Source organism: Eptesicus fuscus, chromosome 5 (genome assembly GCF_027574615.1).
Source record: "Eptesicus fuscus isolate TK198812 chromosome 5, DD_ASM_mEF_20220401, whole genome shotgun sequence".
Classification (NCBI taxonomy): Eukaryota; Metazoa; Chordata; class Mammalia; order Chiroptera; family Vespertilionidae; genus Eptesicus; species Eptesicus fuscus.
In genome coordinates this window covers 22,284,301-22,301,350 of record NC_072477.1, presented here as the reverse complement: position 1 = coordinate 22,301,350, position 17,050 = coordinate 22,284,301, and the positions used below count along the sequence as shown (strand labels likewise).

Below are 17,050 nucleotides of genomic sequence, written 5' to 3'. Positions count from 1 at the left end.
CAGAAAAACTAAGCCGTCCAATAACTTTGGGATGACTTTGTTAGACGGTGCAGTTTCCATAGTCTGAGTCAGAAGTTCTAGCCCATTCCACAATTTTTGAGTCAACTTTGGGCTGAGTCATTTTCAATACCACTGTACTTACATGATACTCAAGAACCTGCTGCTGACCAGCCAAGAGAATGATGATCATGTAAGACCAGCCCACAAAACCTGTACAGGGTACTGCAAAGGAGCATCCAATGTAGAATCTCTGGGGGTAAATCTTGGCAAGAAAACTTTGTAGACATTGAACATGATTCATCAGATTCAGCATCAGGAATCTGAACTAGTCTCATGGGCAACGATGGTCTCAGAAAATTTTAAAACTAATTGTGAAGTATAGCAATGACTATGGAGAAATTGACCTTGCTTAGCATCTTAAGAGGCCACATGGGCTCTTTTTCACCCTCCCCCAGGCTGTTTGGAAAGGGAATAGATAAGACAGTTATCATAAAAGTCGGAACAAAAGAGGGGTGGGATGAGACCTGCTCTGCAGTTCTGCACTGTTTTATTTCTTGACCTGGATGGTGGTCACATGTGCGCTTCATGTATACTTATTAAATTGTATGTGCTTGCATACCCTTTTTTGTATATATGTTACATCTCAAAATAAGTTTTCTATTTTTAAGTAAAAGTATTACAGGATACCTGGAGCTGGTCTCTTATACTTCAGGATCTAAGTGAAGCCGAAGTAGAGGTAAGGAGCCCTCTGTTCCCACCTCTACTGTAGCCCTAAGAGTGTGGCTGAGAGCTCAATGTGCAGTGGCTCAGAGGTACCGGCACATGAGAAGCTGAAACTAGTATTTATTTTTTTAAAATATATTTTTATTGGCTTCAGAGAGGAACAGAGAGGGAGAATCATTGATCAGCTGCTTCCTGCACACCCCACTTTGGGGATCAAGCCCACAACCCAGGCATGTGCCCCGACCAGGAATCTAACTGTGACCTCCTTCATTCATAGTTTGACGCTCAACCACTGAGCCATGCTGGCTGAGCAGTATCTTTTGTTTTAATTTAAGAATAATCTTACTAGCCTCTCGAGTCTTAATAACAACTTCAGGATGAGATGAAATCACTCACTGAGTGTTCATAGTGACTTATTCAAAGCCACAAGAGCAGCGAGTATAAAAGATGTAGGACAGTTAACCTAAAAATGTAAAATCAGAGAGAATTTTGTTTCGTTTTGTGACATGGCATATCACTCAGGAGCTTGATGAAATAGGGTAAAAGCACTGTAAAAGAGTTTTCCAGTTAAGATTCCAATTCATTGGGTCTGGGCATGGGGGCAAAAATCTGAATTTTAAAAAGAATTCCAAATAGGATTTTGTTTTGATTTTCCAGATTAGGAATTACTGTACAAGACACCATGATTACTTCTCTTAGAAAGCCAGGGTCCCTAATACTTTTCTTTCTAGACATAAATCAGGCCTGGTTTTCTCTCTGCCAAGTTTATCTTTGTTTGGAAAAGAATTGGTACCACCTGCCAAATTTGAGGAGCTGTGTTTTTGTTTGCCACACCCAGAGCACTTGTGGAAGGGTTAGGGGTGCGGGGGGGATAGATGTGATTATATGCAAAATCAGGATACATCAAAGTGTTTCTAGTGTTACCTCTGGATGGCAGGTGATTAATTTCTTGTTTTTTTCATTTGCAAATTTTCTACACAGAGTTTCTTATGTAGTAAAACTGTAACAAATTAATGTTTAGAAGATTGATGAGAACAGACCCCCTCTGCTCTTGCCAAGCTGCACAAGCACTTGTCCTGACCACTGGCTATCTGTGTGAATGACAGTGCCCCCCTTGGCACCATGGACAGCAATCAGGGAAGGGTGAAAGGGCAAGAGGCCTGGGACAGGCGGGTCTCCCAGTGTACATCCTACCCTGAGCCGCCTGCTTCTGAAGGAATTCTTGGGAAAATGCAAAAAAAATTTCTACTCCTTAGTCCTTTTAAACATTTATTTATTTACTGTACAAAATATTTACACAATCATTGCAACTGTCTGGCCCTTTTGCCTGGCCTGACAAATTTGCAGCAGGGCTTGGTCTCCGCTGAAGTTCTAGAGACATGCCGATGTTCTCCTTGGTGTTCACTTTGTATCTGGTCTCCTTCAAAGACACTGAAGGCCAGGAGGTTAGCTGACCCCCAAAGTACCTGGGCCACAACGGCATAAATAAAAGAACTGGCCAAAATAAGAAATGTGAATAGAAAATTGCCCGAGAAGTAACACACACTACTTCTCTCCGACACACTGTACCTTTCCCCACACTGGCTAGTACCAAAGCAGGATTAGAAGAAAAAAAAAAGGTAAAAGAAAGGCCCAAAAGAGCAAAGATACATTTGAACAGTTAGGAGAGAGGATAAACTGGAAGAATAGAAAAACCACAACAGTACCAAAGGGTTTTGTTAAACAAAGGTCCTGGGGTCAGGACCCCCACAGGGATGCAGCTGCCCCAGCTGGGCAGTAGTGGTGCCCAGGATGCTTTGAAAAGTGCTATGACCAGAGCTTAAAACGACAGGTCTAGCCAAGAAAATCAAATCGAGCTCCAGCGTCAGTCTGTGGGGAGCTGCTGGAGGGGTGAAAGCAGAATCCAGAAGAGGAGTAACTGCCAAAGACAGCAGAACCAGCCCACGGGCCCCCCGCTGGAAAGCCCTCTCTGGGCCGAGGGGCAGCATCATGTTTCCCAGGGTGATGACAAAGCTTGCCTGTACATATCCCACGGGAAACACTGGGGCAAGCAGCAGCACCTTGTCCTGGTCCCTGAGGAGAGCAGTGACCGTGTGGCATGCAGGACCCTGTGGTGTAGAGGCCCTGACACTGGATCCTGGACCCCAAGAATGAGCGAGGTCAGCACCCACACCAAGAAGGACAAATGACGACTGCGAAGGAGTGAGGTCAGGCATGAACAGCAGCAGCTCAGAAGGGCTTGTTCCTTGTGATCCCTGGGAGCAGGAGGGCTCAGACTTGCTTCCAGGAGGCCAAGGCAATGCCACAGTCCTGCCTCCTCTCTGGACTCTGTGTACTTGCTGGTTTTGGCGATAAAGATGGCTTGTAATAGTCTCAGACTTGAATGCCCCATTGGGAATGGTAGATTGCAGCAAAGCCTTCTTAAAAACAGACATGTGGGACAGTTGATGAGGTTTTGCGTCTTGCAAATGTTTTCATTCAAATTGTAATGAAGAAGGATGTTGCCATCATCCAAGAGACGGCAGCAGGTTCTCCTCAATCATCACGCAATAGTGAACCTAATATATCTTCCTCCCTTCTTAGTTGCCCTTGGTGGTAACTGGGGGAGTGAAGGGAAGTAACTGGGGCAGCTACGTGTTTACTGCCTGCCGTATCTCCTCTGTTCCCAGTGTCCTGACCCAAAGGACCTGTGAAAACACTTGAATTGCTGGTCCCCTTCCCGTGCCCCAGTGCTGCCAGAGAACACCAAGCAAAGAGAGAAGCAGGGATCACTGGCATGCTATTCTTACGATCCCAGTTCCTTGCTCCAAAATTTTCTTCAGTAGAAAGCAAAAGAATCCCAGTTCTTAGCAGACTGCATAACTCGGAGGCAGGTGACCAGGCCCAGCCACATCTCAGCGTAAAGAACAAACTTAGGGACAAGCATCAGTAGTCTTCAAGCCAGCCATATGCCTAGACATGCCCCAACCTTAAAGGAGAAGCAGATTCAGCACTGGAGGCCACAGCCCAGCTATCTTTCACATGCTCAGGTCTGCTTTTCTCACTGGCTCAAACTCAAGAAAAAGCTTAGAATTCTTTAGAAATTAATGACCATTTCCAGAAATGCCTGCAAGGAAAGCTCCTTTTCCAGTTTGGAACCACACAGAAAGATCCATTTGTGCTCAGTCCCCACTAGAGGTAGTCCAGGGCCAACGCCTATGCCTGCCATTGTGCAGAGGGACAAAACCAAAGATTGCGCATGTGGGCCTCTTTCTATCTGTGCTTCTCCTGGCTCCTGCTGAGAAGAGGCAATAACCCTGCCCACAAGGACTCACAGACCTCAGGTCAAGTAATGAGGGCCACAGAGGGACCTCGAAGGAGCATAAGCAGAGGAGGATAGCAAGGCGAGGGCACCAGCTCCCCAATGAGAGCTGAGCCCTTTGTGTAATCTCCTTCAGCTAATGAGGCAGCTCCCGCTACTGAGATCTCCTAAGAACCAAGTGGAATTACAGCAGCATGGTCCTCTTCTCGTGACTGAACGAGTAGCTCAGCATACATACCATGCCAAAGTGGCCTGGGGGGAGAGGATGGACAGGAAGGGGGAGAGGGAAGGACAAGGCCTGTAGGTGACCAAATACTCCAGACACTGGGGAGCATGCAGCAGCTTCTGGTTGATGGTTATGTGTTCTGTTAGCATCAGTGGTTATGATGTCTGTTGTGCGCACCCAGATGCTCCAGGAAGCACGGGAGCCAAGAGGATGGCAGGAGAGTGGTCAGAGCATGCCAAAGCCCTCACAGCCCTCGCTGATGGCCAGCTGCAGCATCCTGTGCACCTCTTCATACGAGTCATACGTAGGGAGGCACAGCTGGTTAAAACTGGAAGGGCAAAGGGAAAAGTGATTAACTCAAAACCACTGACAAAGGCTGGGAAACTAATCCCTCACGTGAGCATGCATTGGGCCGTCAGATACCTACCATGTGTGTGCAGTTGGCAGCGTGCTGTGGGTCGGAGCAGCAATAATCTGGAACGAGGGACAGAGGGCCGCAAAGCCTCCGGGTGGTAGCTGAGAGGAGCCTGTCGTGAACTGAAGCAGTCGAGCCAACTCCTCCTGGGTCAAACTGGAAACCACGGTCCAAAACCACCTCATGACCTGGCAGGGAGAGCACAAGGTTGGGGGTCACACCAGTATGCAGCCCAGGGTTTGACCTCAGGGCAAGGAAGCAACAGGACACCCCAAAGAGGGGGTGTGGCCCAGTTACCACTCTGTCAGGACAGGGATAGGAATGGTTAGAGCTGACAAACTCTCTAGGAGCTTGCACTGTCACACAGTCAGGAGAGAAGTCGCCGAATGCTTGGTTCTATTTCTTTGACTTTCCAATGCACTGTTCCTGTGGCAATCAGCATGACAGCCAATAGAGACCAAGGGTCCCTTTTGTCTTTCCCACACATATATCATTTTCCCCCCAGTTGATATGTCTGCTTTTCTGACTCAACTTTTCTTTTTTAATCCTCACCCAAGGATATGTTTAGAGCAGGGGTGGGGAATGTCCAGCCCTCGAAATCATTAGGTCTGGCCCTGCCAAGGCATTGGGGGTGAGTTAGTTAAATATTTTACCAAATATAGCAGGCTAATTTTTAAGTTGATAATTCTGTATGACCCATGAATGATGTTATAAATATTCAAATGGCCCTTGGCAGAAAAAAGGCTTCCCACCCCTGGTTTATCAATGTGAGCCTCTCATATGTGCCCTGACCAGGGACTGAACCCACAACCTTTAGGTGTACGGGACAACACTCCAACCAACTGAGCCATCCGGCCAGGGCTTCAACTTTTGTGTTCTGAAACTTTTTCTTTATAACATGGCACAAATCCAACTAAAGAAATCTGGCCCACTTACCTTTTCTCTGAAATGCCATGAGCCACCAACGACCATTGCATGGGCTTTGAAATCAGCCACACTGATGTCCCCAGTGCCACACATCAGTAGCTGGAGAAGATAGTCAGGTGTTACTAGGACACTCAGAGGAACAAAGACCCAGCATAAGGTTGGTTACCTATGTTAATATGCAAAAATGTGGAATCAAGAAAACACCAGGAAAAAGACAAAAGATGAGGTCACAATGGCAAAATACTGCTTTAGGAAAATCAATTATAATAGGCCAAAGTTTCCCAACCAATGTGCTAACAATCACACAGCCTTTTTAAAAAAAATATGTTGTTATTTTTCAAATTGATTTTAGAGAGAGAGGAAGGCAGAGGGAGAGAGGAAAAAAAAAAAAACAAAAAACCCCACTGATGTGAGAGAGACACATTGAGTGGTTATCTCCAGCATGCACCACAACCGGGGATCGAACCTGCAACTTGGGTATGTGCCCTGACCAGGAATCAAACTGGCGACCTTTCAGTGCACAGGACGATGCCTAATCAACTGAGCTACACCAGCCAGGGCAAATCACACAGCTTTTAAAAAAATATATTGATGCCTGTGGTCTTACCCTAGACCTTTTGAATCAGAATCTCTAGGAGTAGGTTACAAGCTTGTGTATTTTGAAAAAGTTCCCCAAGCATTTCTGATGCACACATCTAATTAAGAACTGCTGCTGTGGATTATTTTGAATGGAAACAAAGGACAAAAAGGGAACTAAGTTTACTGACAGTCTGATCTGGACGTAGCCTAGAAGCACCAGGGAGAAAAGCAGGCCCTTTCCCTTTGATGAAGACCCCCAGGCTCATTGATAAATCTGTCAGATGGCCTTCCCTTTTCCCCAGGATCCATCCTTTTGTGGAATGAACTTTTACTACCTTCCTTTTCTTCACCCCAGCCCCTACTTGATCAGATAAATTAAAAAGCATGCCAAAAAATGAGAACATTAATGAGATCAGAGCCCTAAACATCTTGTTCATGTCCTAATCTGGTTCAGAATCCTGCATGTTACTTCACAGACTGTGAGTACTCATCCAATGGCTACGAAGAATGATACATCCTAATCAAGAGATAAGAAAAGCTCAAATTAAGCCTTAGGAGCCTTGGGTCCTTCAAAAAGAACTTGTTAAGCTAATGAGTAACTAAGAGCAGCATGTGGAACTATAAGACACTGTGTCCTTCCTTCCTATTCACTTTTACAAATTGTTATAAATGCTTTGCTTCAGGATGCAAACAAATATACCAGTAGCTATTCCTCAGCCCCCAAAATAACAGCATTAGGTTTCTATCAGAAACTTTAGGCTGAGAGATGGAGAGTTCATTTTGTTTAGATTTCATATTTAAAGGTATAAAATGTAATGAAAATTGCACAAGACTTTGAGTCTTGTTCTCAAAAACAGTTCAGTTAGTAAGAATAAAAATTGTACAAAACCACCCAAACTTTTTTGTTTTTTCATTTTAAAGAACTTTCTCCATACAGAAAACAGTCTGCAAAAAACATACTCCTCATAAAAGCCATGGAAAGTTGAAACTAATAATTTGCATTATATGTATCATCTGTGAGCAGCAGGTAAAAACAAACTGATTTTATGTTTTGTTCACACCTGATACAAACTTGCTACTTATAGAATGGCATTTACCATCATAGAGCCATATTTTGGTTATTATAGGATCTAAGATAAGAATATATTAACTGTATAGCACTGTGGTCCCAAACGTTGAAATATATCTTCTTCACTGGAACGTCCCATGAGGGCAGTGACTTTGTCTTACTCATAGCATACAGGAGGCACTCAATAAATAGTCCCTGAACAAATATGTCCTATTATTCCCTTAAGTCATCTTTAAACATCAAAGACTGTACATGATACTAATTCTTTAGTACTCAACCAATATCAATAATATTTGATAAATAAGTGAATATTAAGTATTACTCTTCAAAAATAATTAGCTATTTACTGGTTTCTAATTTTCACTTTCTAACTTTTTATTTATTTTTTAATCCTCACCCGAGGATATTTTTCCATTGATTTTTAGAGGGACTGGAAGGGAGGGGGAGAGACACAGAGAGAAAAATATCAATATGAGAGAGACACATTGATTGGTTGCCTCCAGCATAAGCCTGCAACCGAGGTATGTGCTCTTGACTGGAATTGAACCCGGGACCCTTCAGTCCATGGGCTGACGCTCTATTCACTGAGCCAAACCAGCTAGGACACATTCTAACTTTTTAAAAGCTGAAGAATGGGTCAATGCATGGGAAGAGTGATAACAGTGCAATCAACCTTGCATGAAGGGCTTTCACATCTCATAACAGAAGTTCCTGTGTGAAAACTAAAACACTGAGACAAGAATGGGGGTTTGTGAATATAAGCACTTACCTCAAGCTCATTTTCATCAAAAATAGCCAAAAGGTTCTCAGGGACCAACTCATTCAGGCCTGAAACAAAGTAGCCCAGTTAAAACCATACCCACACCATGGACACAGGTACTTTCATATCAAAGCTAAGAGCAAACAGAATCTCACCTTTCAGGAAATGTTCCACCTCCTCTTTCACTTGACTGGCCAGCCGATATTGGGCCAGCAAATTTAAATAGAAGATTTTATTCGCATTAGTGACTGGGGTTTGAGCTCCACCTGTCATGAGTTCTACAACCTAAAATAAGATGCAAAAGATAGACAGGGAGAGGCTGTGGATGAGCGTTTGTAAGATGACAGCTGCTTGGTATGTCCCACAAACACAGCATTAAAGAAGTCCATCACAGTTGCAAGTTTCTGCTGTGCATTCAGCTTCTCAACACACTTGGTTTTGTACAGTTACTAAGCTTCAGGGTTCCTACCACTATTGCTGTATTCTACTAGCTATTTCTGAGGGGGATCTGAGAGGGTCTTCTCTGACCTAGTCAAACAGCGGTGATGCAACAGGAAGAAGATACTATGGTCCCTTGTTAGCAACAGTTCAGTGTCTCTATGATCTGAAATTAAACCATCACAACCTCTTTTCTTAAACCCTTGAGCCAATTGAGAATAAATAAAGCCAGATAAGTAGTGAAGAAATCTCTTTAGAAATTCTAAGAAGGGATCAGTTGTTCCCTTACATCCTTCCCTTACAGTCCCACAACAGTCACACAGGATATGTGATTATCAGTACAATGGTATCAATCAGTGGTCACAGTTTTTAGTCATTGCTATTTGCTTTCAATTGTATGTTACTGCAACTTTGGCTTCATCATTATCATATGATTTTGTTTAGCACTACAATGTAAACAGAACCTCATTTGCATCAGAAATACTTTGGGCTAATAATTTTGTAATAAAAGGTTTAAAAATATACAGGTAGTGTTAAAATAGGAGTCATCTACATCAACACCACTAAAGCTGAGATAGGTATGCCATCCCCTCCAAAGCTCCCTGTGCAGTGACACTGCATTATCACTAAGTACTTTTTCTACTAGAAAGGAAATAGGTGCAATAGCTGGGTTCATGTGTCTTTTATTCCACTAAAATGGGCCAGATCATAAAGTGCAGGATGCAAAGACCTGAACCTACCTTGTCCAACAAGGCTGCCACTACTCATAGGTGATTATTTATATTTAAGTTCATGAAAATAAAATGAGAAATTCCGTTATTTGGTCACACTGGCCACGTTTTGGGTGCTCAGCGGACAGCACGAACAGAGAACATTCCCATTATTGCAGGAAGTTCTATTATGCTGCACTGCTCTGGAAGACGGTGGGAGTCATGGGGCCTGCAGGCTCTGGTCCTTTTTCTCACCTTATCCAATTGACCTGATTTGTTATATTTCTCTTCTGCAAAGACCAGCTCCATCTCACTCATGTCATTGTTGAGGATAAAACAAACTTTAGATTTGTAGAATTCTGGGTCATCCGTTTCAAAGTACTGAGGAGACAGAAAGACAGAATAGAACATGACTACTCTTACCCAGAAATGAAATTTACAACTGCTAGGAAACATTTACCTCTTCAACCTTAAGAATAATTAGCTCAGAGTGGAGAGACTCCAGAGTTCATGGCCAGGGGCGTTAGTAGAAAAGACACATTTCAGACATTACCTTGTAATGCATACGTAGTCCTATGATTTGGGCCAAGAAAGAACGGGTGAAGCGAGCACGGACCAACTGCTTGTAGGCTCCTCCTAGAGAGGACTCATAGAGACACTTGCCCACAAGCCGGCCCGCAAACTCATACATCTTCAAGCGTAGGTGAGGGGGGCGATTAGGGTTGGGGTGCACCTGTCAAAAAAACAGACATAAAAAGCTTTGGGCCATTTTTCTTATAGCCTAGTTCTGGAAAGACCCTCCCTCCCAACTCCATTCCAACAGAGCAAGAATTTCAGTATTAAATCAAATACTCAGTAGTGGCTACCAAAAGCCCATCCAAATGGTATTAGCCTTTTGGTAGCCACTACTGAGTAATTCAAGTGACTGGAGGATAAAGGGCAAAGATGGACTTACATTAGGCTGAAGAATCTTACATTAAGTTTGTGGCTTCATCTGGCTGAGTATGGAAGTAATCAGTGCATGATGTGATGATGCCTTTTCCCTAAACCAGAATTTCCTTCAGCCAAAGTCCACTTCTCTCCTCCTGACACCTCTGCTTAGTCAAAAGTCTAGTACAGAACTCAATAGCTTCAGGCATGTTTTGAGAAAGTGGCTTAATTATTATTATAATTAGTAGAATGGCCATTGCATTATAATGCTTTTTAGTAAAATATTCATCTGTCTGCATTTTCTCTTATCCTAGAGATGAAATAATGAAGGCAAAGCAGAGGGAGGTTAACTGATTAGTTCATATTGTAGGTAAGAACAGGGCACAAATTGTCAGATTCCCAGATTCATAATCTCAAACTCATCAGTCTACTGCATTATAACATAATCTACATTTTCCACCCACCCACGGGGAAGTCACAGACTCACTAATGCTTGGTTGTTGTCACTGAATCGGGTAAAGAGCTGATTGGTGGTATCAAATAGTGCTTTGCAGATTAGTTCAAACCATTCCCGGCGAGGCCCTCCCCAGTCCAGAGCTGAAAAATATAATGAAAATAAAAAGTAACTCTGGTCTACTATCTCCTATCATGTCTGTTCATTAATTCATTATTTTATACTCTCCACACTTCCTCCATTCCACTACCTTACTGTTTCCCCCTTCCAACCCACATAAACTGGACATTTTTTTGAAATCCATCATTTAGGATTAAAGGTCACTAAGCTAATACCCCCTAGTGTGGAAACACAGGAGATAAAATATCCCAGGAAATGGACATTTCTCTTAGTTCTACAAAGGTGAAAAGTTTGCCCTTCTAGTTCAAACTCACAGAGCTCTCCCTCCAAGCCCTTCTTATGTCTGTGCTCTACAAGATCCATCAAGTCATCCAGCCAGTAAACACCACCCTTTATATCTTGACTCATGATTTTTTTCCCTTGGAAAAAGAACCTGGGGTGTATTCAAGGGGGTTTTGCTTTTTGTGGAGAGGGGGTAAGAAATAGGAGTGAGAGTGGAGTTTAAAAAGATGAATATGAAATTTCAAAACTGACCTTCTTCGTCCTGGAAAACCACTTCAAAGTTCTTGCTCCAATCTGAGATGGAGAAATTCCGAGTGGCTTTCAGAGACTGAGAAGTAGCGAAAGGAGGGAAGTATCAGAACGTTGGCTGGCATCTCGTTGGTGTTAACAAGAATAATGCTATTGTCTACTAGTTCTTGGAGGCAATCTATTATTCATAAACAAGCTTTAATAACACCATTTTGTAATTAAAATACATGTATCTCCAGAAGAAATTTAAGGTTTTTAAAACTAATCTAATTTATCTTTACACCATTACTTTGTTGAAAAGTTGACGCTTGCTTTTCTTTTTACAATCCTCATTTTATTAATGAAAAGATGCTTAAAGAACTAAAAATGGGAAAAAAAAGAACTAAAAATGGCTCAGATTAGTAAGCTGTCAGCAAGAGAACCAAGGAGTCCTGGTTTTGGTAAAGTACAGTCTATTTGCTAGACGTCTTTATCCAAAGGCTAGGTTCAGACAGGGAGCCATACCACATGGAGAATGTGGCTGAGAAAAGAGGTTTCCAATCACACCTACCAGAGCCAAACATCACAAACACATTTTGGACTGGGACCAAGCCTTCTCATTCTTGGGGAATGTAAGAACTATGCCAGCGTCTGTGCAGTGGAGACAGACACACATCAGGTGTTCCTTTTCCATCAAACCAGAGTGACAACAAAAATCATTGCCTTGTAATCCAACAAGAGCTCTTCTATTCCAGGGATTCCATAACAAGAACTTCCTTCTGTAACAACTACTTATACCTGCCCTGCATAGGAATTCCATGAGTTTATTCAGGAGCTAGTTCAGTACAGATTCTAAAGCCAATGTGTCAACCAGTCTCTCTCCTTAATAACATACCTCCAACAAATCTGCCCCAAACTTAGTATAATCAAACAGAAGAATAGTCTTTAACAGGTATGTTTAAAGAGAAGTTTGGGTTTCATGAAAAAGATAACCTGAAGAATATAACCAAATATCAAAGAGGCTCCTAGCTGAAAAACTTAGATAACGATTGACAGAGATGAAGCTTTACTCACCGATTCCAACAAGGCATGTCTGCTGACCTTCAGGGTGACTTTGGAATGTGGTCTTTTCATATGTACCTGCCGAAGCTCTCGCTGGAAAAAGTTCACCTTGTCCTGAAAGGTCTCAGAGCCTCCTGAGGAGCCGCAAGATTCATCATGATTACAGCCTTATTACAAGACATCTGTGCAGGCCACTTCTACACCCTCAGGCACCCACAGTAGCTGCGGTCACTGCCCAACTTTACCTATGTTCTTATGGAGGGAACGGATGAAAGTGGCTGCGAGGATGTTCCTCTCCTTACAGCTGAGCTCCACAGGAGGCTGAATGCCATCATCTACCACCAGTGTAAGGAGCTTATGGACAGGGTCGGGGCCAAGGTATGAAAACTAGCAAAGGGGGAGAGAACAAAAGGAGTTAATTTATAAAATCCTCAACTCCAGCAAAAACTACCCACAACCCTATGCTCTGTACCAACCAACAAAAACAAGTTAAGCCTGTTTCTCCAAATGAGTACCTACCAGGAGTACATGTCCTTGTTTTTCACCTCAGTGCTCTGAATTCAAATTTTATTTTAAATTATTTGAGACCCAGAGATTGCCTTTAGTAAAGATCACAGGCAACACTACAGACCTTCTAACAAAGAATATAAGCAGTATGAAAATAGAAAGAATCTATAAAATAGCAAATAACTACCTGAAGAGGTTGGGTAAACTGGGTGGAGGAAAGTGATTTGCCTTTAGATTGCAAAAGCTCAGAAAAGTTAAAAAAATTTTTTTAATATATGGAAATACTGATTCTAAAAGAGCTTCAATATACTGGGAGACCAAGCTAGGGGCAAAGTTGTTAATATCCTCTCCATTAATTTAGTCCTAAGGAAAAAGATAACTCTTGCATTATTCTGCCTTGCTTCTAAATTCCTATAAGACGTGTCTTACTCTACTGTCTGTATTCTTCATCACATTTCATGAAATAACTGCTAACAGGCTGAGCTATTCCAGGGCTGAAGCCTGCTCAGCAAGAACCAGATGTAAGGACCCACTTACTTTGGTTCCTGGGCACACTCGGAAGGTATAAAGGCGCCAGGGAATGATCTTCAGGTAGAACTCCTTCACTGAGAATTGCTGGTGGGCCAAAAGACAAAAAATGAGGTGAATGATAAATAAAAAGGCTAACTCAAATATCAGAGTCCCCATCTATACTTCTCATGATAACCCTTTTCATCTATGGACAAAAAGGATAATTTAGGTCAGTATTGAAATCAAATAAGTAATATCACCCTCCTGAAATAGGCAAATTAAAAATAATACTCTGACAGTGCAATTTCACATAAAGATATTTCATACTCTTAACATTTAAGTCTTACTACCACTTGTAAATATCTGAGCTCAGGTTTTCACTTTATGAGTAGAGAACATTATTTCACCTGGAAACAATAAAAGTCTACTTCTGTTCAGTTCGGTGCTGCTCAGAGAGACTTTCTTTAAGTCAATGGACATGGAACAGCAGTGGCCCCTATCTATTGCTTTATCCCTATTTAAATGGTACCAAGGATTTGCAAGGGAAAAGGGGGTGGGGGACAGAAAGGTGATTGGGGTGGAGTCTCAAACAAAAAGGTTCATAAAAATTCCTTATTAAGAGTAAAGAAGGATCTCTTTATGTCATTTACAAAAAAGAAAAAAACAATGCCATAATTTTCTTTAATTTAAAAAATCCGTTAACTGATGGGTAGTAGCTGATTTTTTCGAGATTTAAAAAAAATCTTCATTAAAGAAAATTTCACATACATATTAAAGAAGAGAAAAAGAGTATAATGAACCCATCACCAACTTCAACAATTATGAACTCATAACCAATCCTGTTTCATCTATACACCACTAGTCCCTCATTACCATTCCCCCGGGGCCAAATTAAGGCTAGATTTTTAAGTGACAAATGGTATGTAACTAAGTTTTCTGAAGGAGAATAGTATTAGAACTGTTTTGATTATGAGATTAAAGGGATATAATGGGATGTTTCAAGAGTCTCATTTTTCCGAGGTTTGAACAAGCAAAATACAAATATTAAAAAGAAAATCTCTAACACAAAGCACCTCTTAGCTCAGGGCCCTTGGGAAGTTCACCTCCTTGTCTCTGCCAAAAGTTCTCTGTTCTAATCCTGTAGCCTGATGGTGACATCCACTTATTGTGGTTTCACAGATCACAGAATGAAAGATCAAATTGTTTTGAAAAAGCACAAGGGGACAACAGTAATTTTTATACTAGTGAGGAACTTTTAAAGTAACTTTCTTTAAAGCTCTAAGAGCCATGCCTTGAAAAATCTTCCCAGAAGCACTCAAAGGGCAGAATGCCACAGGTTCCCTAAAGTTCCAAGGCACATGAATCTCTAGACAGAGACTTAAATCTAGTCCAAACCAAACATCTGCAGCAGAAGAGGTGGCACACTCTCTGCTGCTTCACTTTAAGTAACCTCTCTTAGCATCCTAGAAACCCTACAAGTCAGTGATCTTGCCTGATTCTCAGACTATTACCAATTACATGCAGCTGGGGCTGGGAGATTTAGAGGCAAGAATGGGAGTTCCAACCTTTGGTGACACATAGCAGTACACCTTCTTCGGTTTCTTCACCTTCTCAGGGGTGTGACACTCAGAAGGTGAATCTTCTTCCTCCTCCTCAGCAGCCATGGAAGGCCGGCGCTGGGAAGAGCTCATGTGCATGGGTGGGAGGTGCCATGGTGTACTGGTACAGTTGGCAGCATTATAAAGATAAGCCTCAAAGTAAATGCTCACTCCTGAGGTGGACACATTGCGTTCAACAATATTCTTCTCATTCTCTGAAGTAGAATAAGGGATAAAGTTTAGAGTAGGAGTCAGAGAAGAAGAAAAAAATTAAACTTTTAGCCCACAGGACTCTGAGCTAAGCTTGGCTCAAATAGCAGATGTTTGTGAGGTCGTCAAAAGAGCACAGGCATGCAAAGAACAAATCACAGCTTTTCTTTCAACTCACCACTTAGGACAATAATGTCAAATTCGCCATTATGGATTGGCTGATTTTGGTACGAAATGCAGGCATGGAAGCAACCACGAGAATGCAGGGTGAGTCGCAAGAAGACCTGGCAGGTCTGTCTGTTGGATGTCACTGACTTCTCATATGAGACACCAGTTTGCTCTTCTTCTTGGGGACCGAGCTAATCAAGGAAAACAAAGCATCACTAAACATATATAATTTTCCGTATTTGCACATTAATTTACTCTTTACAAAGAACTATCCTATCTATGAGCTAATCTAAGGCTCATAGTTACTAATTAGATAGGTATTATCAGATGAAGGAAGGAAGGACAGCACAGAAGTCAGGAAGAAGGAGAGAAGAGATGGAAGTGAATAGAAAGGGCAAGAATGATAGAGAAAGGAACACAGAGAGAAAGAAGGGGGAGGCTGCTTACCTCATGAATGGACAAACTATAATTGTGCTCATCTCTCAAGGATGTGGAATTGTTGGTAGGGTTGTCATACTCATCTCGGGGCACTATTTGAAGGGTGTGTGGCTGCCCACAGGTCAACACAAGAGTAGAAAAATGGCACACAATTTTGGTCTTGGAAGGAACCACCATTCCTGGAATAAAGACAATGGAATTTAACAGTTAGGTGCTTTTCAGGGCACAAAGAGAACTGTATCCCAGCCCAACTCTGAGGGATAAACAATACCACTAAGGCCCAGCCAGCGTGGCTCAGTGATTGAGCATCGATCTATGAACCAGGAGGTCACGGTTCAATTCCTGGTCAGGGCACATGCCTGGGTTGCAGGCTCGATCACCAACCAGTGTGGGGTGTGTAGGAGGCAGCCGATCAATGATTCTCTCTCATCATTGATGTTTCTATCTCTCTCTCCCTCTCCCTTCCTCTCTGAACTCAATAAAAATGTATTAAAAAACAAACAAAAAAACAATAACACCATTAAGAGGCAGAGAAAAAGATAGAAAACAAAGAGATTTATTCAAATAAACTTTAAGGACTCATTTTTACAAATTCCTAACTACTTCAAGCACTAAAGAAAATGAGAGAACTTGGAGAAAACAGAAATGAGTTACGGACACAATGCCTAGAGTCTATTAGAAATCTACAAGTGAGATAGGCCTTAAAACTAAGTGCTAAAAAATCACAAAAAAGAAAAAAAACCCCACACAAAAACAACTAAATACTTAGATGCAAATCAGATAAAACATATACAAGGCTTGTATATTAAAAACAACAAGATACTGATGAAAGAAATAAAAAAGGTCTAAATAAATGGTGAGATGTACCATGCTTATGAATTGAAAGACTCAACACAGTAAAGATGTCAAATCTCCCCAAATGATATAAAGGTTTAACATAGTTCTTATCAAAATCTCAGCAAGATTTTGTAGCTTTAGACAATATTATTCTAAAATATATAGAGAAAGGTAAAGGACCTAGAATAGCTAAAATAATTATGCAATAGAAGAGTGAAGTGGTAAGAGTCAGTTTACTCAATTTCAAGACTTATTATATAGCTACAGTATCAAGACTGTGATATTGGTGGAGGGATAGACATATCCATCAATGGGACAGAACAAAGAAGCCAGAAATATACCCCTACAAATACACCCAACTCATCCTTGACAAAGGTGCAAAAGCAATGCAACAGGGCAAAGATAGCCTTTTCAACAAATGGTGCTGGAGCAACTGAACAACTATATGCAAACAAACAAAACAAAAAAAGCTTTGACCCAAGTCTCTTATATAAAAACTAGAGGCCTGGTGCACGAAATTCATGCACTCGGGGAGGGTGGGGTCCCTCAATCCGGACT

At 41.9% G+C, this 17,050-nt stretch overlaps 1 protein-coding gene across 2 annotated transcripts in view; it reads right to left on the bottom strand.

Moving 5' to 3' along the window:
* Nucleotides 1–1,985: 1,985 nt before the first annotated feature.
* AREL1 (apoptosis resistant E3 ubiquitin protein ligase 1) overlaps nt 1,986–17,050 on the bottom strand; it is a 43,852-nt gene continuing 28,787 nt past the window's right edge. Inside the window, exons 6-20 of one of the 2 annotated variants that reach the window (XM_008138833.3) lie at nt 15,665–15,834; nt 15,228–15,408; nt 14,807–15,054; nt 13,269–13,346; nt 12,470–12,611; nt 12,237–12,358; nt 11,187–11,262; nt 10,566–10,675; nt 9,702–9,881; nt 9,404–9,529; nt 8,156–8,285; nt 8,010–8,068; nt 5,602–5,691; nt 4,678–4,853; nt 1,986–4,578 (exon numbers count right to left, since the gene is read on the bottom strand). In XM_008138833.3, coding sequence (XP_008137055.2) covers nt 4,476–4,578; nt 4,678–4,853; nt 5,602–5,691; nt 8,010–8,068; nt 8,156–8,285; nt 9,404–9,529; nt 9,702–9,881; nt 10,566–10,675; nt 11,187–11,262; nt 12,237–12,358; nt 12,470–12,611; nt 13,269–13,346; nt 14,807–15,054; nt 15,228–15,408; nt 15,665–15,834 — 1,991 coding nt within the window. In that variant the 3' untranslated portion in view covers nt 1,986–4,475. The remainder of the gene's footprint in view (nt 4,579–4,677; nt 4,854–5,601; nt 5,692–8,009; nt 8,069–8,155; nt 8,286–9,403; nt 9,530–9,701; nt 9,882–10,565; nt 10,676–11,186; nt 11,263–12,236; nt 12,359–12,469; nt 12,612–13,268; nt 13,347–14,806; nt 15,055–15,227; nt 15,409–15,664; nt 15,835–17,050) is intronic. The other variant, XM_054715914.1, reaches the window with a different exon arrangement.